At 47.9% G+C, this 22,156-nt stretch overlaps 1 protein-coding gene across 6 annotated transcripts in view; it reads right to left on the bottom strand.

Moving 5' to 3' along the window:
- SEZ6L (seizure related 6 homolog like) overlaps positions 1-21,781 on the bottom strand; it is a 189,083-nt gene extending 167,302 nt beyond the window's left edge. For 2 of the 6 annotated variants that reach the window (XM_064578573.1, XM_064578575.1), the window contains exon 1: positions 21,302-21,778. In XM_064578573.1, the coding sequence (XP_064434643.1) occupies positions 21,302-21,395 (94 nt within the window). In that variant the 5' untranslated portion in view covers positions 21,396-21,778. Of the gene's footprint in view, positions 1-21,301 lie in introns of all 6 variants that reach the window. The other 4 variants (XM_045886464.3, XM_054510470.2, XM_064578576.1 and 1 more) reach the window with 3 other exon arrangements.
- Between the last annotated feature and the right edge of the window lie 375 nt (positions 21,782-22,156).

Genomic DNA, 22,156 nt, shown 5'->3' with positions numbered 1-22,156 from the left:
CCGAGGCCGACAAGCTTTTTAAGAGCCCATGAAAATGTCTGAGAGCTAAAAACAATATTTCAGCTCCAAAATAGAAAAAGAAAACTGTGCAAGCAGAATTAATAAAGGCTTAAATTAAATGGGCTCCATAACCCACCATCATGTCAACCTTAGTATTTCTGAAATTTAGTGTTCATTAAAGTTCCATTATATTTGAAAAGAGTTGATGGGTTGGAATCTCATTTCACAAGAATTCCAGAGTATTCTTGATGATTTGTCAAGAAATTACAGATAAATGTAAATCGAGAACGTTACCGTGGTAACAAAATAATTCCAAAAGCTGATTTTCACATTTCCTTTAAAGTATGTCCATAAAAATGCATTTAATTTGTATGATATGATGTGAGTTTGGGCTCCAAAATAAGGCTGCTTAGGGCAAGCCAAAGTCTTAAAGTGGCCTTACATAAGACAAGCTGATGAATGGACAGGTTGATGGATAGATAAAAGAATGTATGTATGGATATATGTATGTGGTAGGTATGTATGTATGTATATATGGATGGATGGATGGATGGATGGATGGATGGATGGATGGATGGATGGACAGATGTATATAAGGATAGATGAACAGGTGGGTAGATGGGTGGATGGATACATGTATGGATTGATGGACAGGGATGGATGGGTGGATAGATAGATAGGTGAACAAGTGGATGGATGGATGGATAGATGCATAGACAAAGAGATGGGTAGATGAAATTATGGACTCAGTATCACTCAGTGAGGTAGTAAGGAGCCCTGACCCCTCACTTTCAAGCTATTATTAAAACCATTTAAATGTAGTCACAAAACCTTGAGCACAAGGACTGGAAGAGTCCCAAGAGACCATCTAGGACAACATTGTTCCTCTTACAGATGAAAACACTGAGGGTCCGAGAAAGGAAGGGACGTAGCTGGTGGCATATTTCCTTTAATCTTATCAAACAGGAGGTTGCTGCTTGAATGTTTGCCTCTTGGAGGGACGTGGCACATGCCTATTTCTCAGGCACCCTACATATTTATAGGATAGTGTTTCACAACTGATGACAGCTTGCTGCTAAACTGACAGGCCTCAGTCTTGCCAAGCCTCAGGATCTTTCCTGCACACTTCCTTTCCTGTCTTCCAAAGAAGGCAGGCTAGTGAATGGCAGTCCTTGGTCTGGGCCGAAACTACTCTGTAGACTCAGCTGAGGAGAACCATATCTGCTTAATTCCTACTCACTTTATCTTATTTTAGTACATCCTCAGTCCCTTCCTGAGTCTTTCAACCATCAGTTGAGACATGGTAGAAAAAAAAGAAGCCCTCTGTTCCCCCATATATTGGGACTTCCTGTGGCTTTTCTCTTGGTGACAGCATTCGGATTTTCCTTCAGGAAATCACCATCCCTCACCTCAACCCCTGGGTTGGGGGAGCCTGGGACTGGCCAATCAGGTCTTACATCACTCCAGCGCCAGTGATTAATTCAAAGATGAGCATAGGTACCAGTCTGACTACATAGTATGTTTATTAGCCCCCTTAATCCTCTCCACAATTCTGTGAGATAGGCACTATTATAAATCTCTTTTAAAGATGAGAAAACTGAGGCACAGAGAGGTTAAATAACTTACCCAAGACTATATCACTGATAAGTGACAGAGATGAGGTTTGAACCCAGGTGGTCTGATTTAAAGTCAGCATGCTTAACCCTGCAATATCCCACCTTTTGCTACCTGATGTATAGTGTATCTTCCAAAAGTACCAGTGGATGAGTTTTATCAGATACTGAAAAAAAAAAAAAAAAATATATATATATATATATTTGCTCCCATTAAGTGCTTAATCAAAACTTCAACATGACTTAATCCCTGGGAGAACTGGACTTAATGACCTCATGTAACTTTATTTTTTTAAAGATTTTTATTTATTTATTTGAGGGCGGAGGGGCAGAGGGAGAGAGAGAATCCCAAGCAGACTCCCCACTGAGCGCAGAGCCTGATGTGGAGCTCGACCCCACAACCCCAAGATCACAACCTGAGCAGAAACCAAGAGTCGGACACTCAACTGACTGAGCCACCCAGGCGCCCTGACCTCATGTAACTTTATACATAGGATGACTCGCTTTTCTGGAAATTTATTTCCTGGTCACCTTAACTATGCGGAAGCTACCAAGAACTACAAGGAGGTGAAGAATGAAAACTTCCAAGGTCAAAAATGCTGCCAAGGGTCAGCTCTGAACCTGGTGGGAGTTATTCACGGAAGAGTCCCTCACTCCGATCTTGCATACTATTTTTACACAAATGTCACCTGTTTTCTCAGCTCAAAGGAATTTAGAAATGGCAACCCGGGAGAAAGTCCGTGTAGCACTGAGAAAAAAGTTGTTAACTCAGGAGTTGGAATGAGCTAGAAGTAAATCCCAGTCATAAAACTGACAAGTGAAGGACTTTGCCTCTCTCAGCCTCAGTTACCTTATCTGTAAAATGGTGGCAATAATAGTATGTACCCCATGCTCTTGCTTTGAGAAGGAAGTTAAAACTGTTGGTAGGGGCGCCTGGGTGGCTCAGTCGTTAGGCGTCTGCCTTCGGCTCAGGTCATGATCCCAGAGTCCTGGGATCGAGCCCCACATCGGGCTCCCGGCTTGGCGGGAAACCTGCTTCTCCCTCTCCCACTCCCCCTGCTTGTGTTCCCTCTCTCGCTGTGTCTAGCTCTGTCAAATAAATAAATAAAATCTTTAAAAAAAAAAAAAAACTGTTGGTATAATGTGCCCAGCACTTAGTAGGTCCTTACTAAATTATATCCTTTGTGATCGACGAATGATTAAGTTTTTCACCCCTTCTCAGGGTTAGTATCCTCGTTTATAAACTATGGATTATAACAAGAGTCCTCTTGGGGAATTTTACAAGGTTGTTGGACAGAGTAGTAAGGTAATGGAAGTAAAAATGCTTTTTAAATGGCTAAATACCGCGTAAGTGCAAGGCAGTATTATATTTATTACTACTAGAGCAGTAAGAATTATGCTATGGTTAATACTTATTACTATTAGTCATCATTATGACCACTGCTATAAACGAATACAGTATTAGTCCTTAGGTTACTGCAACATTTCACAATAACCTCCCGGGCGAAGAGTGACCACACTGTAAATGAACACCCAGAACTGTGGCTTCTCTATCAAACCAGAATCAATAACAATAGCACCTCCTTCGTACCTGAAATGAATTAGACAAACATCCTTTCCTACAAGGAGACACAGACACAAACCAACAACTGAGTATAAAGTGGCGAGTACCTTGCATAGCACCTGCCAAGCACATGGTAAATTCTATATTAGTAATATAGTAAATTCTATACTAGAAATAACTACAAAAGACATAGATTACAGATGGCTGCCAAGTCTCTACCACTCACACCCAGAGCGGGGTCTATTTCCCTTTCCTTTGAATCTGAGCCGGCCTCCGGACTTGTTTTGACCAACAAAATGCAATGCACAACTTCTGAGATTGTCTCTTAAGACATCTTCAGCTTTTGCCCTTGCTTTTGGAGTACTCCCTCTTAGAGAATCCTGCTGCCACGTTGTGAGAAGCCCCAGCCATGTGTAGGGGCCACATGAGAGGAAACTGAGATGCTTTGGTGGTAAGCAGCTCAAGCCACCAGACGTGTGGCTGAGCCTCTTGGCATTTCCAGCCCAGTCAAGCCACATGATGACTGTGGCTCTGTCCAACAACATGTGAACTGGAAGAATCACCAAGCTGAGCCCAGTGGAACGCAGAATCATGGGAGATAATAAATAGATGGTTGTTATTTGGAGCTACTACGTTTTGGGGGTGGTTTGCCGTGCAGCAATAGCTAATTGAAATGGAATGGATAGGAATGCTCCAATAAGATGCTCCTGACCCCACAGAGAGAGGCAGGGAAGGCTTCCTGGAGGAGAGAGCATGTGGAAGTCTTACGAGATTTGTGGGTTAAGCAGGTGCACGAGGATCCTAGCTCTCATTCACGAGTCAACCCTCTACTTGATGCTTTTGAGTCCAAGGCAGGTTAGAGATAAGAAAAAGAATTCTAAAATCTTCTCTCACCCAGATAATTTTTTCTCCTCTTTAGGGATCAGCCCCACTTCCCTGGCACTAAATCAAAATGACAGGGCCTCCAAATTGGTTCAGGTGCTCATGCATTTGTAAAAATGTCTTTCTGGAAAAAGCCTGGTATATCTAATTTCTGCCCCGAGCACATTTTTATAGTTAAGCTATATTATAAATGGCGTTTAATTTAGCCAGCAATGTCAGGCCTACATTCAAACGAGAGCCAGTGATAATATATATGAAATCCTTTTGTACGTTCTGATCAGGGTTTGAGAGGAGGGGAGTGGTGGGTTAAATTATCTTTGTCCAAATTTATATTCTTTTCTTCTCCTCTCTGCTGCTTTTTCTGTGTTCCAGCCACCAAGGGGAGGACATTGAAAGCCTTTCAAAGCACCAGGCCAGGTTCGAGGGGGGCAAGTCTGTGGATGAGTCGAGGTTTTAAACACAGTTGAGGGGTCAAGGGCCGGGAGCCCTGTGGACTTCCGAGCAGGCTCAGAGCATGGGCCTCCCTTCCACCGTGGTTGGAGAGAGATGGTGTCAGGAGCGGTGGGCTGAGAGAAACAAACTCAAATAGTTCTAGACCTTAGCTGGGAGGCAGGAGACAGGTGAGCCTGTCTCATGATGAGGAGTGAGGGGGTGGGATTACTCCTTCAAATCCTGTCTGCAAAGTCCTCCTTCCTTACCCCCCTCCACCTCATAGAAGCTTTTTCTAACCAGAACAGGCCACTCCCCTGCTTATAGTGAGCTTCTAAGAGCAAGAGAATAGGGTCCCTGAATGCCTCCCAGAAGCCCCCCTGCCCTACAGGACCTGACCCACCCACCTCTTCACTTCTTTTTGCCCAATTCCTTCCCTGCTCTTGATACTCCGGCCACATCAGCTTTTTGTTAGGTCTTCAAATGCCCCAAGCTCTGGCGACTCATCCAAGGCCAAGCCCAAGGTTGCATCCTGAGCACTAAGGCATCCCTGACTCAGCCTGTCCCCAATAAGTGCAGAAGCAGAGAAGAGGGTTGATGGTAGCAATAAGTCATGTCAGGGAGGCCGTCCCCGCGCCCGGCAAGTCCAGGCCTGGTTCTCAGGAAGTTGGGTGTGATCGATCACGCACGGGGCACATTTATTTGGCTCATTACAAGAGTTAACTAAGTTTTCAGGGAAGAGAGGAACTGGGAGACCAAGACTATCTGGGGAAGAGAACACCGTGGGCTAAAAGTAGACTCCCACTCCCCTCTATACCACAGAGAGGCAGTGAATTCTTTCCCAGTCACTCTGACTTGGATATAAATCCCAGCTCTGGGTCTTGCCAGACCTTAAGCAGATGTGATGTTAAGCAAATCAGTTCATCTCTCCAAGCCTCAGTGGCTCCTGCTGTGAAATGGGGTTAAACAGACTTTACGGAGCTGGACTGTTTTGTGGCTCACATGAGGGAATGCGAGGAAGGGGCTCAGCATGCACCTGGTAAGCGTAATCATCATGAACAAAAGAATCATAAAAGGTTGCGGCTTAGAGGTCAAATAATCCAGGTACAGTTACTGATGCCTCAGTAACCTCTGGAGGAGACAGTGTGTGGAGGTTCCTAGGCAGTAGGCAGGGGTGTAGCCTGAGGATCTGGGTCTTAAAAGCTCCCCATGGGTTTTCAAGTCATGTTTTGGAAACTACCGATAAAGCCCAGGCACCAAATTTAGAGATGGAGAAACTGAGCCCAGAGAGGGATAGAGACGGGCCCAAGGTCACACAGCACATCTTTGGCAGTTGTGTCAGCTCCAGGACACAGATCTCTGACTCCCAGTCAGGTGGTCTTCCTGATGGTCCAAGCCGAGTGGTTGTATTAGGTCACATGGGGGTTCCTGGCTCCGGCTGAGCCCCCAAGGCTAGTGTGAGGGATTCCCACTCAACTCATGCTCTTGGGGGTCACTGATGCTCTCAGAGTCCCCAGCTGTCTTTTTTTTTTTTTTTTAAGATTTTATTTATTTATTTGAGAGAGAGAATGAGATAGAGAGAGCATGAGAGGGGGGAGGGCCAGAGGGAGAAGCAGACTCCCTGCCGAGCAGGGAGCCCGATGCGGGACTCGATCCCGGGACTCCGGGATCATGACCTGAGCCGAAGGCAGCCGCTTAACCAACTGAGCCACCCAGGTGCCCCGACAGGAAAGGTCTTTTTTTTTTTTTTTTAAGGTTTTATTTATTTATTTGAGAGAGAGAGAGCTCATGAGAGAGGGGAGGGTCAGAGGGAGAAGCAGACTCCCCGCCGAGCAGGGAGCCCGATGCGGGACTCGATCCCGGGACTCCAGGATCATGACCTGAGCCGAAGGCAGTCGCTCAACCAACTGAGCCACCCAGGCGCCCCCCCAGCTGTCTTTTTAATCCTTTCAGTACACAGTGCCCATGAGAATGTCTGATGTTCTTTGGAAACTCTCTATCTTATGTACTCTCACAGATGAATACACCAAACCCCTTTTCTCTCATTGCAAGGTGGGCCATCATTTTACCCCATGATGCAAATATAGAATGATCTGCATGCATGTGACACAGCCCAGCAATGGACTATTAATGCATATTCGCTGAATAAATGAAGCGATGAACATGCTGACTCAGCGAACAAATGAAACATCACAGAGAGTATAAGTGCCTTGAGGTGTGGCATTGTATAGTCCACATATTCAATATTTGCTGTTTGTGGCTGAATCAGTGAATCAGGCCCCGGATTGCCCACAGCCTAGTGCGGAAAACAGGGGTATAAGCAAAAGTTAGGATAGTGCAGGTCTGTTACTTTGACAGGAGTGCCTGCCTGGGGACGTGGAAGCATAGCCAAGGGAGGGGGAGCGGAGGGGAGGCTCTAGGAAGGGATCCCAAAAGGGAATACAGGCATTGGGAGACTGGGGAGGGAGAAATGGAGCCAGTGAAGACAGCCTGACTTGGGGGACCTTGGGGCCTTGTTCCAATCACAGAAAAGAGGCCCAAGAAGGAGAAAGGCAGGTTACAGACGAATACGGATGACATGGTGCCATTTTGTAAGAATTCAAAGTGTATGTGCCCAAATTGAGGGCCATTCCACAAAATAATGGGTCTGTATCTTCAAAAACACCAACGTCAGGAAACACGAAGGCCAAGGAATCATTCCATCATGGAGTCTCTCTGGCCCTCAGTTTCTTCATCTGAAAAACAGGACTAATTTTCTCTATCACTAGCCCTTCAAAATTGTTTGCGACAACCTAATCCAATAAGGGGTATCCTCTGCCACACGCACAGAATAAATGACTATTTTTATTACTACTTAGAATAAAACTACCCCAGGACCTGAGGAATTAATTTGTTTTCAGCCAAATCTCATTAACTGATTGTCCAAGTTTATGCATTAAGGAAATAATGGCATATTATTTATGCACATATGCACACTTGGCTACCTCTCGGCAACTCTGCTCAGAATGTATTTTCCCACATGTGCAAGAGAACAAGGAGCCAACATACTGTTGCCATAAGTGAAGTCAGTAACATTGCCCTCAGCTGGGTTTCCCGGAGTTCTGGCCTCTGTTTCTACAAAGTCTGGGATGGTTATAGAAGTTTCTCTTAAAGTGATACATTTACGTGGCCCATGAAAGAGCATCACCTAAAAAAATGTTGTTGTTTTTTTTCCCCAGAGATGACTGGGTGAGACCACACCACCTCATTACGTGTAGATACCAACCAGGGCTAGTGGCCCTGCGAATGCACCGTTCCTAGCTCTGGTCCCTTAGAGAGAGCTGCTCTCTGCCTGGAATTCATCAGGCCAAAATGAGAGAGAGTGGGAAGAGAGAGAAAAGAACTTGCACATCTGAGTCACACCTGAGTCGGCAGAATGACTGCATGTTAGGTTCTCTGAGGGCAAGGTTATGCCTTACTTACTTCTGCACCTCTAGCGCCTACCAAGTGCTTGCTACGGCACGGAAGGTCTTGAAGGAAGAGCAAGTGGATCTTGAATGAATGAAGGAATCCTAATCCACCAGTGCTTAGCCATCTGAGCTCCAGCTTCCTTATCTATAATCAAATATCTATAAGAGTCACCCTCGGGGAGACGAACCATGAGAGACAATGGACTCCGGGAAACAAACTGAGGGTTCTAGAGGGGCGGGGGGTGGGAGGATGGGTTAGCCTGGTGATGGGTATTAAGGAGGGCACGTTCTGCATGGAGCACTGGGTGTTATATGCTAACAATGAATCATGGAACACTCCATCAAAAACTAATGATGTAGTGTATGGTGATTAACATAACAATAAAAAAATTAAAAAAAAAAGAGTCACCCTCGGGGGCTCTGCTAGTAATTAAGCAAGATTCTATAAATTAAGCCATGGTGGGGATTCTAGAGCATTATGGGAATTTGTTTCCTGCACAGCCTTTCCGGGGATCTACTTTCTTTGGAAACAGGGTAAGTGGAGGCATAGTGGAGAGACAAGACAGGTAAGACCCAGACATTGCCTTCTGGAAGCCCCTGATGGCAAGAGGGCTCAGGGAGGACCAGGCTATGCCCACGTGGTTCCTCGTCTGGGGTTTTATGGCTGAGCTGAGCTGAACCTTGATCATTAAATAGCAGTCAGTGAGTGATGGGTTCACCCAATCGGACCTCTGCTTTCTGCTTAGAACCTCAATTTTATTAACCAAGATAATAAAATGCCTTAAATTGGGAAGCAGAGGCTAGGTGGTTGCTTTAACATCAATGTTCCTATCTGAATTCCTACAGAAATCATAGCAATAGGGTCCGCGCAGCTGCAAATTCTATTCCAGCTGGGAATGATACACCAAGTCTCTCTTCCTCTCTCAAGACTCTTGGGAACGGTTGCTCATTCATTTACTCGTAGTAGTATCTACACTGAGTATCCAATTTTTTAAAAAGATTTTATTTATTTATTTGAGAGAGAGAGAGAGAAATCATGAGCAGAGTGGTAGAGGAAGAGGGAGAAGCAAACTCCCCGCTGAGTAGGGAGCCCACCGCAAGGCTTCATCCCAGGACCCTGAGATCACAACCTGAGCCGAAGGCAGACGCTTAACGGACTGAACCACCCAGGCGCTCCCTGAGTATCCAATTTCTATCAGGCACCGTGCTAAGCTACTGATGGAAAATTCCCTATTTTTGTCTCATACCAACTAGATGAAAAAGGTACCGTTATTTCTCCCTCCTATACTGTTTCCATAAAGTACAAACAACTTGCCAAGGTTTATATGGCTTGTAAGTGACAAAGCTGGGATCCAGACTGAAGCTTCTGGGATCCTAACTTCTGAGGTCTTGGCCACCGCCATATGCCCAGTGAGCACCTGCTGACTGCTCAATGTGCCACGCTCTGAGTTACATGTTGGTGACAAAGACACGAGGTGTTCTTAGTCTGGGAGGAGGACAACCATGCATTAGCATGCATGCTAATAATAAGCACTTCTCGCACACTAATTAAGAATGATTACACTTCAACATTCATTCATTCCACAGCTCTGCATTTATTGAGCTTCTGTTTTCTGGGAGATGTACTGCTCATTGAGAGGAAATGCAACACATCCCCTGCCTTGGAGGACCTCATTGTCTAGAAGCGGGGAGAAAGGCTTTCAAACTCTTGCATCTGTGGGGAAGTGATTGATAGTGATTGTAATCTGTTTGTGGATGCATCCCCTGGCTGGACACCTGCTCTGCTCTAGCAGGAGACCAGGTCCTGGGCTTGTAATACCTCGAGGTGAGTACACAGTGAGACTGCGTCCTTCCGATTTTTCTGTGACATCAGTTGTAGGACATGATACATGTTGAACGAGTATATGATGATGATATGATGATGACATCATAAATATTATCTAATATTATATATGTTACTGTAAGTATTGAACGCCTACTGGGTACCAACCACTATTCTATGCATTTTATAGGGTCAACTCATGAATTCTCACTGCATCCTGTGATGTGGGTCCACTGATCATTGTCCTTTCACAGCTGAAGAAACGGAGGCCCAGAAAGTTCAGTAACTTGCCTAAGCTTACACATTCAGACTAACAAGAGCGGTCTGAGGCTTTCTTCAGAAACAACAATAAAGTGTTGCTTTTAACCCCAACTGAAGTAAACGTATGCAAATGAGCCCCAGCACATCATTTTTTATTTATGCCATAAATTAGGCAAATTTCCCGTCCTGAAGCCCTGGAAAACTAGGACTGATTCCACATATTTTTCATTAATTTCCAAGGTGGTTGGCTCCAAATTAGCTTTACAAGTCCGTAAACCTACCTTGGAGGGGGCATGGAGGTAGAGGTCTGATCAAAAGTCTGTAAGGAATGAGGAATCAGAGGATTCTTTGTCCGTCTGTCTCCTTTTGCTCACAGCTTTACAGTTTAGTGGTGCACTTCCACATCCAGGGCTGCCACATACAGTTGCATAGGTTGTGCACTGCTTAACTTCAGGGGCGGGGGACCATTCACCTACACTGCTGGAGATGGTCGGAGAGGTGACATAAGCATTGCGATCTCACAATCCACCCTATGGGGGAGGCACAGGAAGCATTACATTCTCTTTTTGCAGATGGAAACTGAGGCTTAGTTGATCAGACCCCTTCCTCCAGCATAATACAACACAGAAACACCAGGGTTGGGGTCCACGTCCAGGCCTGTCTCGGTCCTATGCCAGTGCTTAGTCCACCACTCTCAGAAAGTGTACTCTGAGTACATTCTTTTAAACACCTCTTCCTTCTGTTTCCATAATATTAAAGCTTTGAAGAAATCACAACATTATATAATAGCCACATTACTAAAACCATGCAGAGAAACCACATGTTTGAAAAAGCACATTCTGTTTTCCCACTAACCTCTGCCTTTGCTCCTAAGTGCATTGTTCTCATTCCAGGTGAACCTTCTCATGAGGAGGGGGAGGGCTCCTGAGGCCCTATCTTGAAGCTGCTCTTCTTTTTCTACCCCTGCTTGATGGGCAGAGAATGGACCCCTTGAAATATACCCAGTTACACCAGTTTATGAGGACCCCCTCTCATAAACGCCCACTTCAAATGATCTTTCCCTAAGCTTACCCAAATGATGGGAAGACTGTGCATTTTCTGCAAATACTTTTTTAAAAAAGATTATTTATTTTATTTTTTTTTATTTAGAGAGCGTGGGGGGAGGGGCAGAGGGAGAAGGAGAGAGTCTCAAGCAGACTCCCCACTGAGTGCGGCGTCTGACGAGGGGCTTGATCCCATGACCCTGAGATCATGACCTGAGCCGAAATCAAGAGTTAGAAGCTCAACGGCCTGAGCTACCCAGGCAACCATCTGCAAATGCTTTTGTGCCCTTTGCTTCCCAAACTGGGGTCATTTGTGGCCAAAAATGCGTTTCTTTCTTTCCTTTCTTTCTTTCCTTCCTTCCTCCCTCCCTCCCTTCCTTTCTTTCATCCATTCAACAAACCGCTGAGAATAAAGAAGTAATATGAGACAATCCCTGACCCCAAGGACCTCACTGCCCAGTGAGGAAGGGAGATGAGTCAGCAGATACACTTGTGATCTTTCCCAGTTCTTAGATATATTTATCAGTGAGGCCACAGCTTGATGACTACGGATGAAAAGAGTTCCAGGGCCACATCGTGGCAATTGGAAGGGTTGAGAAAGCAACTATGGAGGACGGCAGAGCCGGAGTGTGAAATGTTACTAGTGGTGATCGCTCTCTACCCCAAGTACGGACGGGACTAGCTCTGTGTTCTGCCTCACGGCATGCTTACCACACCTGCCACAGATGATTGGATTAAACATGAGCAGCCAACCTCGTGCCCCAGCAGGACAAGCCATATTCCTCAGGAATCTGAACAGGGAAGCATGAAGAAGTTGAGTGTTAGGGGCTATGTCTGGACTGCCATGACCTAGAGCAGTACGATCCAATAGAACTTTCTACCAAGATGATAATGTTCTCTCTCCAACATGGCAGCCACTAGCCACACATGGCTACTGAGTACGTGAAATGTGCTAATGGGACTGAGGAATTCTAACTCCAACTTAATTTCATTTTAATGAATTCACATTTAAAACTAAATAGCCACATGTGGCTAGTGCCTACCATATTAGATGGTGCACATGCAGAGTTTGAGCCAGAGAAGCCATGACAGCCCATGCGTAAGTAGAGGTGATGAGGGAGATCACTGGTGAGTGAGCAGAAGGAGGCAGGCGAGAGAGAGAGAGAAAGAGCCAGAAGCAACAGATGCAGGGAGAAGCAGATGCTGTGGAAGAGAGAAATGGAGGAAAGGAGCCCATCCCTGGAGCATCCTTGGCCCAATATTTGGGGTAACCTCTTAGTCTTGGTCTATCCTAAATGACGCTTTGCTCTGTAAAGCCAAAAGAAAGACTGGTTCCTCTCTTGGAAGCCAGCATTGATCTAAGAATCTGAGAATCAGCTAAGATTCAACAAATCATTGCCATCATCATCATCACTCCCCCCACCCCAATCATCCCAGTTAGGTGACTTGTCTAAGATCACACCATTAGGTTGGAACCAATATCTGTCACTCCAGAGTCTGGGCTCTTTATTGCACTTTACTGCCTTGCTGGGCTCTTAGTCCTGAGTCAGTGCTCCATTTCGGCATCCCAGCTCACTCATTTATGATGCAAAACCTTGGCACATGCCTACCCCCAAACTGGGAATGGGTGAAACCAAACAAGGAAACCATCACCCACTGGCTCATACCCACCCCTCTGCCCTATAGGACTTGTCTGAAGCTCCAGACTCCACATATTAGACTGTACCCACCCACCTTGCTCTAACTTCCAGCCCTTGAGTCATCCTTGCTATCCATCTACTTGCCCAAGGCTGGCCCTGACCACATCATCCATGCCTCAAGCAACCCTTCCCCAGATCTCTACACCACACACCACCACTGGGTTTCTCAATGAGCCACTCTGTATGGCCCATGGTGAGAGCAGGGAAGCACGGGGAGGGGGGCACCTGGCCTGGGACCTGCACCCCCCTGAGCCTCCATGCTTTATTCTTGCTTGCTTGACTCGAGCCATCTGCTTGGATGGCACCATTCCCAGGTGTGAGCTGGTCCACGAGTGCCTCAAAGATTCAAGTGCCAAGTCAGCACGGGAGGGAGCTACGGCTTGATTTCAGCTTCTGCTAACGCTCCTTTTATGCAGTCACTCTGCCATGGCCTCACAATGTAAATATCCAATTTGGGTAATGGATGCCATTGGTTTCTTGGAGACAGATGTCTTAAGGCTCTCCACGGGGCTCTGAACATACATTAGAGGAGAGCAGGGATTCCACTGTTCTTAAAAGAGGGTAAAGTTCCTTTAGAAAAGAAGTCAGAAAACAGGAGTCAGAGGTTCGAGTCCTGGCTCTGCCACTCAATTGCAGTGACATCTTGGGTGAGTAGGTCCTTTCTTGTCTTTGGGTCTCTTTTCTCAGTAAAATGAAATTATCAGAGAACGGACTGAGGCAGGTTGAGAGGCTGAAGAACTGTTAAGATCTGATAAATACAACAGACCCCGGGAAGGGTACCTTGCTAACTTTTTCTGGAAAGCATGTCAATACTAAGCCCCCATTTATCACATCCTCTCTGGGAAAATGAGCAGAGCACAGACCATTGCCCCCACGTGAGGCCCACTGACGGCTCGGGGCAACCAAGCTCTCGTTGGCATCTCACAGAAAGCACCTCTAAACATGGGTTTTTATTCCCTTTTCTAGTTTCTGCAGCTGCCAGGGACCCAAGAGAAGGCAGATTCTACAACACCCAGTGTCGTGCCCAGAAAGTTTCTATTTTGAAATGAGCTAAGCCACAGGGTAAATAATTGCAGCCAATATGCCCTTTGGAAAGAGACACGGCTCCGGCTGGGACCCATTGAGTGGCCGGCCTCGTGGCTGTGTGTTTGCACAAAGGTTGTTGCTGTTCTTCACATAGTGTCTCTCTCTCCTTCCTCCTCTAATTCCTCTTTCTCATCTTCCTTTCTGTAGAATTTGCCAGTGATTTCACATCTCTTAGCTCACTGATTTTCCTCACAGCAATTCCTTGAGGTAGGATGGTCTTGTCGTTTCCAGTTTTCAGGTGAGGAGCCAAGTCTCCAACAGGCTGCCCAAGACCACACAGATGTAGGAGAAAGAGTCAGGAATCGAATTCAGATCTTCAGACTGATGCTACCTCCCCACGACTGGTATTAAGGTGAAAGGTAATTTAGCATGGTTTTACAAACGGGTTGAGCCTTATGCTGGGTGAGATACAGGCTGAGAGACATATGGATGAGGAAGCTTCGGTTGAAGGTTTTGAGGGAGACATGTGAAGTGGTAACTCATGCATTGTGAGTACCTGAGTTAACTATAATAGAGGGATAAAATGTAAAGGGAGGGGTGCCCAGAGTATAATTAATAACTGGCACAGAGAAGAGAGAGGCAAGGGAAGTTTTCACAGAAAAAGACAAACAGTGACTGGGTTTTGAAGGATGAATAGAAGCTCACCAGCTGAATATTGGTAGCAATAATGGCAACTTTTTATTGAGTGCTTGCTATGGGCTACATGTATGTACCTACTTTGACTATTGGTAACAATCTTGCAAGGGAGACAGGACCCTGATCTTACATATCAGGCCCACAGTGTTCAGAGCACTGAAGTGCATAGCTCAAGGTCATGCTGCTCAAATCAGCCAGCTGGGCATTTCATCTTCAGCTATACAGACTCTTAGGATGACAGGCCAGTTTGAAGGTACTGCATGATAAGAAGGATGCTTCACCCAGGAGTCATCAGAGGGCCTATGGAGGGTTGAGACGAACTGTTTCTCCTCTTGGCAAGCTGACTTGAGACACCTGGCATTTGCCACTGGGTGAGGAAACACCTCCCCTCCCGGAGTCCAGTCAAACCACCCTAATTTCTGGGCTTGTGTCTGCTCTCCATTTGGCCATGGCTATGTGACACCTCATACCCTAGCATCTAGAACAAACCTGGGCTTTGGAATCAAATAGCCCTGGGTTTGAATCCTGACCACATCATTCATTGCTTATAACACCTTAGCAAGTGTCAATACCTTTCAAGACTCAGTTTCCTTATTTGTAATATTTACTTAGTGACAGCACCTGATAGAGTTGGTTGAGGATCATAGGAGTGAATATATAGGGTAAGCACATGGACAGTCCTCTGGCAGAGTGGACCCACGCTAAATGGCAAATAGCAGTGCTATATTTTGCCATTCTTTCATAACAAGCCCAGGAAGAAATGCATGGGAGTGCTTGGGGTCTTGAACCTCCCATGCCAGCACCCACCTTCCTAAAGCTTGACTTTCCGGTATGCATAAAGCGTAAAGTCTCTTAACTCCCATGTCTCATCCCAGCCCTGTGAGGACAGCTTTGTGTATGTGGTTGTGGTTACTGTGATCCATTTTACAGATGGGAAAACTGAGGCTCATGGCTAGGAGGTGATTGAGTTTAGGTTCCTGAACTTAGGAGCTTACAGAAACCAATTTCCTACACTTTAAGTTTTCCATTAATGGTTGGGTGGCTTGGGAACAAGAGAAATTACAAACAGCCAGAATTTCAAAGCCAGCCAACAAACCAGCCATACTGCTCACTCTCTTTAGTGTACTCTTCTTGGCTGGGAAAAATAATCCTTATGCTCTCTTTTTCTTTTTCTCTTTCTTCTTCTCTCATTCTTTTAGAGATATTAGGGGCTTTGGAAAATCCTAGTTGATTTGGGTCTCTGCCCTGCCAGATTTTGGCGTTTGGTGAGCCAGGGTTCAGACCCGTCCAGCCTGACCACACGCCAACGATGAAGGCATCTTGTACACACAGTTCATTGGGAAACAATATGGGACCCACCTTGGAAGGCTCTGTGCCCAGCACTCAAGCACCCACGCTCAGTGTCAGATTATCTAGATTCAAATCTTACCTCTGCCACTTCCTAGCTGATGACCTTGAGCTTCCTGAACTAACAGTCTCTCTAAGCCTTGGTTTCCTCATCTATAAAATGGAGAAAAATTGTGGAGATTAAATAAAATAACCTATGCCAGTGCCCGACATATATTCAGTAATCATTAGATATGACAATGATGAACGAACCGCCCACATATACATTGTAACCTGTTCAACTTCCTGACTCACTTCGATTCAACCAGTTTTACTTGAGTGCTTACTATATATCAGGAACAGCGGTGGGCAGAGGGTACACATCCAACACGCCTCTGACAAGTATTTACTGGCTCCCGTCACGTATCAGCAAAATCTGCCCACGAGCTTGGGGGATGCGGAATGTAAGAGGCAACCGTGAGGCGTGGCATTAAAAAAATTGATACCAGGTTGCAACCACTTCACAGCTTTGTGACTCTCGACACGCTGCTTGACCTCTTTGTGCCTCCATTTTCCCAGTCTATAAAATGGGGATAATTATCGCATCTATTGGGGCCATTGTGAGCGCTCGCTCTCCGAACGAATCTATCCAAAGCACTTATCACGGGACTTGGAACAAAATCGACACTCAGTGAATGCTGTTTGCATTGTTGAGACACAGTCCCAGCCGTGCTGTAGTAAATTACATCAGGCAGGTCCACAAGAATCATCCCATTCTCTCGGGGACACCCTTGCCCCCACCCCTTCACCAATACCAAGAGGTTGCTGCTGAACTACAGTAACCAGAGGATTATGCAAATATGCTAATCCAGGGAAGCGGCATTTACCCAGCACTGTGGCTGCTATTGGTACTCCCTAACCGGGACTGGCTGTCTTCAGAGAGGATTCCTTTGGTGTCATCACAACCTCTAGTGGACAACAACGAACACGACGCCTCACGGGCCTTTGTTCCAGCCTTCCTCTGCAGAGCCCACGAAGTCCAGGGGAGAGCAGGGAGGAGGGGCAGGTCTGACGATTTCTTTCACGTGTCAGGCTGGGTGCCCACCAGCCTGCCCCTCCCACTCACTCCTCTTTCCCTCTCTCTAATTCCACCGGTGTGTGATGTGCCCCTAAAGTGAAGCCTGCTTCAGAATCTTCACTGTGGAAATCGTCCCCCTGGCGGCTGGTCCCTGTCACACCCCTGCAGGGCCAGCTTAAATGCTACCTACTCAGGGAAGCCTTCCCTGACTACCTCTGGTGAGAATGAACCACCCCCCCGCCCCGAGACCCCATGGCACTCTGATAGTCCCCTCCTGAAGCACAGACCACAGGGCATGGATGCTAGTGGTTTACTTCTGATCTCTCTTGCTAGGCTGTTATTGCTAGGGCAGGGACCTCATCATATGACTGTGTCTCCTGCACCCTACGTGGGGCTTGCTGCATGCATACAAAGTGCTCAGTAAATGTTAAATGAATGAATGAGTTAACGTCTTCTCCAGAAGATTCTCTCCTTAGTATCTCCTTTCCAACCATTACATTGCCATCCTACATCTCTGGTACCATGGACTCTGCTTCCTGATGGTAATACTGAGGCGCACAGATTTGCAGTATGAGACTTCAGGAAGGAAGGGCACCTGCACCAGGTGAAGAACAATTCTCACCTGCCACAGGCAGCATATAAGTACCTGGGGTTACTCACTATCCCACCTCCACCTCTCTTACTTTGGCCTAAATTATCCAGTTATCTATGCCAACATCATCTTCACACCAACTTCGGGGATTCGCTCTCTTGGTGCCTCCTAATAGGGGCAACTTGCATTTGGGAACACAGGGAAGTAAATGCAGGACCATTACTTGAGCATCTACTATGTGCCACCTGCTTTACAAGGAAGTGTTATGTAATCATTGCAACCATCCTTCCAGACTGAGACCATCAATCCCGCACTCCTGCCCCCATTCTGCAGATGGTAAAACGGATGCTCAGAGAAGAGAGTTCTGCTGGAGGTCACGCATTCATAACCATGGAGCTGGACCTGGACCCAGGTTTTCTTTTTTTTTTTTTTTTAAAGATTTTATTTATTTATTTGACAGAGAGAGAGATAGTGAGAGCAGGAACACAAGCAGGGGGAGTGGGAGAGGGAGAAGCAGGCTTCCCGCCGAGCAGGGAGCCCGACGTGGGACTCGATCCCAGGACTCTGGGATCATGACCTGAGCCAAAGGCAGACGCTTAATGACTGAGCCACCCAGGTGCCCCTGGACCCAGGTTTTCAAAGCCACAATATTTCTTTTCCAGAATGCTATAAATCTAATACCAGCGCCCAGCTCAAATTCCCCAGAACAACAGCCTTGCCACAGCCTCTTTGGTGTTTTGCAATTTGGCTGCATGAAGGAAACCACAGACTGGGAGGAAAAGGGACAGCTGGACTCTGCATTCTGAAGCTGCCTTTCTTGTAGCATTCTCCTGCCTTCTTATCACCTTTCCTTCCTCTTTTTCACTGCACAGCAAGTGTCATCAATAATTTCCCTCTGAGAAATAGGAATCAATTGTAGGAAGCAGAAGGGGGCGCGGGTAGAGGTGGAGGCGAGGCCATCTTTAGAGCTCCACTCTGCTGACCTTTGACATTGTGCTCACCTGCTGGTTGGTCGCAAAGGGCAGAATTGGCTCCTTCTGCCCTCAGTCACCAAATGCAGCTTTGAGCGCCCCTAGTGGAGGTCTGCAGCACGCCAGTGGACCGAGTGGGAGGACCAGTAAATCGAGCCCTTTTGAATAGCTTTTTGAATAGCAAGAATTTGTGAGCAAAACCACAAAACAAGCCACTCTGATCAGGAAACATCCTTTTGCCTTAGAAGAGGGGGGAAGGAATATAACATTATTTTCCTAATGTCTAACTAAGCCTTGTGAACACAAGAAGAATCCCTCAAGCTTAGATAAGGTGGCCCCTGGCAGGAGCAGCCAAAACTCCATGGGAAAGAATGGCAATCCATAATGAAAATAGTTGTTAAGTGAATTTAACAACAACGCACATTAGAGACTAGAGGAGGCAGCAAATTTGAGTCCTATTGAGCAATATTGAATTTCCTTTATTAATTCAAGAGAAAAAGAAAAGAAATGACACTCAGGCTCTGCAGTCTTAGCACGTAGCTACAATTATTCCCCATGTGCCTATCTTAGACAATAAGAAGCCTCTTCAAAACCAAGTTATACTTTATACTTATTCATGCCTTACAGCAAAATGGCCCAGAGAATCACGTGACCTGCATAAGAATGTAGCAACAAGTCCCTTTCAAGTATTTACAAATCCCCTCACTGCACAGGCAAACAGGACTAGCTTGCAACACTGTATTAGATGCACCGCTCTCCTGACATTAGTGGAAGTTGGGCTCCAGGTTAAAAATAGAGTTCATTGTGAAAGGTCAATTGTTTCCAAATGCACCATCAGAATTGGCAGTGCTCACTGGTTATCCTCATTCTTTCCTTACCACTCAGAGTCAGAAGCACAGGGTTATTAATGAGCCTTCTGAAGTAGTACCTCTTTAATTTGTCAGTGACCTGAAGTTAATTAAAAATATATGCTGGCTAGTTGTAGTGTCGAAGAGTTGGAAAAATAATATGAAATGTCTTAAAAATTAACACGCACATATTTTGTGTTTGAAGCCAGTGAAGGAAACAGGATATGAAATCCTTGTCTTGGATGACAATTCAATACGTGCCATTAAGATATTTTTCCTGGAGGGTGGTGTACTGGAGAGTGTGGTCCTCAAAGGAAGAATCACTTTAGAAAAGCCAGCAAGACACTGAGTAGCTTTGGGCTCTTTCTGTGTGTTAGTCACAACACAGATTCAAAGGGGGATGAGGGAGGGAGATGTGGACTATGTTCAAGGCCACCAAGCCATTGTTGGAAAGACAGCTAATTAAAAAAGGGCATGCTGTGGTGGAAACGATTTATTTAAACCAATTCTCTTCTCCCATCTTTCCCAGAGAAATTGTCCAGACCTGGTGTAAATTGTGATTATTATTGCTTCATAAAAGGGGGGTTCTTTAATGATATGCTTTGTTAAACAAAAGGTGATGAATTATTTCCTTTCCTTTGCACTCCGGGGCTCCACATTTAAAGAGAAGGGGGTGGGGGATAAAATGCCTGATTTATGCTGAGGAGGGCACTCCAGGCCGTGGGGAAGAGTTGGAGGGAAGGGGACTCAGCTGGGGCCCACGGAGCTGAGAGCTGTCCGCGGCCTTTGGTGCTGAAAGCAGGTGTGCGCGCCAGGGGTCCAGAACTTCTTAGGGAGCAAGGGCACAGCCTGTGCCCCAACTCCGGGTCAAGATGGTACAAACAGAGATCGAGGCTCCAGATGGGGAGGGTGTGCGCCCTCGGACTGTCTTCAGCCTGGGAAGACCCTGCAACTGCCTGCTTATTTCCCTCACGAGGAGCGCGTTTCTGGGACCCGGAGACCTCTCAGAAGGCTACGTCGGGTGGTCTACCAATGCTCTCCTCCACTTTGGGGTCTCCTAGTGAACTGATTAAACCCTCACAGCTCTTGGGGTTAGCTGTGGGTGAGTGAAGCGCCCAACCTCCCAACACACAACTTTTCCTGGGGGACCTCAGCGGGGTGGAGAAGAGGGTGTGGCTCCGGGTCTGGGAAGGAGGAGCAACCATCCTCGGCTAAACTTGGACCCCCTTTCCCAACCCGCAAGCACGTGGTGGCTGAAACTATCACCGCCACCTCCCCAATTCATAATAGTGTTGAGACACTAGGCTGTCTGGGGTGGGTGGGGAGGGAGAGTGTCCGCTCAGGTTCCCGACTGTGACCTGACGTCTCCTCTCCCTCCCCTGCCAAGTTCTGAGAACCCTAAGGCCCCTCCACCGGCCTCCAAACGAAAGCCACACCCAAGTTCGGCATTCAGGCAGTTGGGATCCGTCCAGGGACCCGGTTCCTCAGGGCAGCCTGAACCAAAAGGAGGCAAGGGGTCCTAGAGTGGGAGGGCGCGGCGCTATGACGCCCCCAGACGCACAGTTCGAGTCTAGTTCTCAGTTGCAGGGCGGGTCAGCTGCCCCCTTTCTCGTCCTCTCCCCGAAAGGCTGAGAATTATCTGGCACCCAGCCCCGGGTGCGGTTGCAGAGCGCTCCGGGCATCTGGGGTTTGGGGGAGACCCCACTCCAAGGATATTCTCTGGGGCTGCAAAGGGGAGTCAGCCCCACAGCCGAGCAGACCGAAAAGGAGCCCGCAGCCGAAGCAGGGAAGCGCCGGAGTCCTTCAGACACATCCCCGCCTCCACACTCCCATCAGCCCGGGCCGAGGGGACGCGGCTCCCAGCCCCGAATTTGGGCGGCCGCCCCCGCTCCCCAACCTAGCAGGCGGTGCTCGAGGCGCCCGGGTCGGCGCAGACCCCCAGCCGCCCCGCACTCGCCGCAACTTTGCCCCCTCCCCCGCCCCGCCCCTCCGGGCGCTTACCTCCCGCCAGAGCTGCCGCGGGGCTCCCCAGGAGCAGGGCGAGGAGCAGCGAGGTCCCGCCGAGTACCGCGGCGGGCGGCCGGGCCGCGGGCATCGTGGCAGCGGGGGTCGCGGCGCCGTGGGCTGCGGGCAGGCGGACGGCGCGGGAGCCGAGAAGCCGGGAGGCTGCGAGCGCTCAGGGCAGGCGCGGCGAGGGAGGGGGCCGCGTGCCGGGGCAGCCGCCGGAGCCCCCCGGGCGGACGCACGCTCAGCCCCGCGATCGCTCTGGCCGAGCTGCGCCGGGCGCGGGCGGGCGAGTGAGGAGGAGCCGGCGAGCGAGCGAGCGAACGAGCGGGGAGCGAGCGGGAGGAGGGAGGGGGCTGGGGCCGAGTCTGTGCCGAGCGAGTGCGACGAGGGAGGGAGGGAGGGGGCGGGCGGGCGGCAGGGAGAGGGGCCGCCGCCCCCCGGGGCCAGCCTCCTCCTTTAGCCACCGGCCCCGTCTGTCCCGCAAAGTTTAACGCCAATTCCCCTGGCGTCCTGTGGGCTGAGCGTTTCCTGCCGGCGGATGCTCACGGCAGCCCTGTGCTGACCAGAGGCCAGAGAGCGTCCTGACCATTTTCCAGACGGGGAGATGGAGGCCTCAAAACCTAGCGCAGCCTGCAGCCTGCAAGAAGCCTAGAGCTTTCCATTGCTCAGCCTCCCAGAGAGATCCCAGTCCCAGTTCTCTCAGCTCTATGGAAGCCCTCCCTGGCCCCTTTGGGCCCCAACCAGCCCTCTGCCCTGCCAGCCTCCCGTGTTTCCTGAGTGAGTCCTGTAACCTAGAAAGTCTCCAACTCTGGGGATCCAATGAGAGCTGTCAATCTCCCTAGAACAAAA

Source organism: Mirounga angustirostris, unplaced genomic scaffold, assembly GCF_029215605.1.
Source record: "Mirounga angustirostris isolate CCGP_5_RB_7025 unplaced genomic scaffold, mMirAng1.0.hap1 SCAF_14, whole genome shotgun sequence".
In the NCBI taxonomy this organism is placed as follows: domain Eukaryota; kingdom Metazoa; phylum Chordata; class Mammalia; order Carnivora; family Phocidae; genus Mirounga; species Mirounga angustirostris.
The sequence above is the reverse complement of the archived record's forward strand: the minus strand, read 5'-3'. Positions and strand labels throughout refer to the sequence as shown.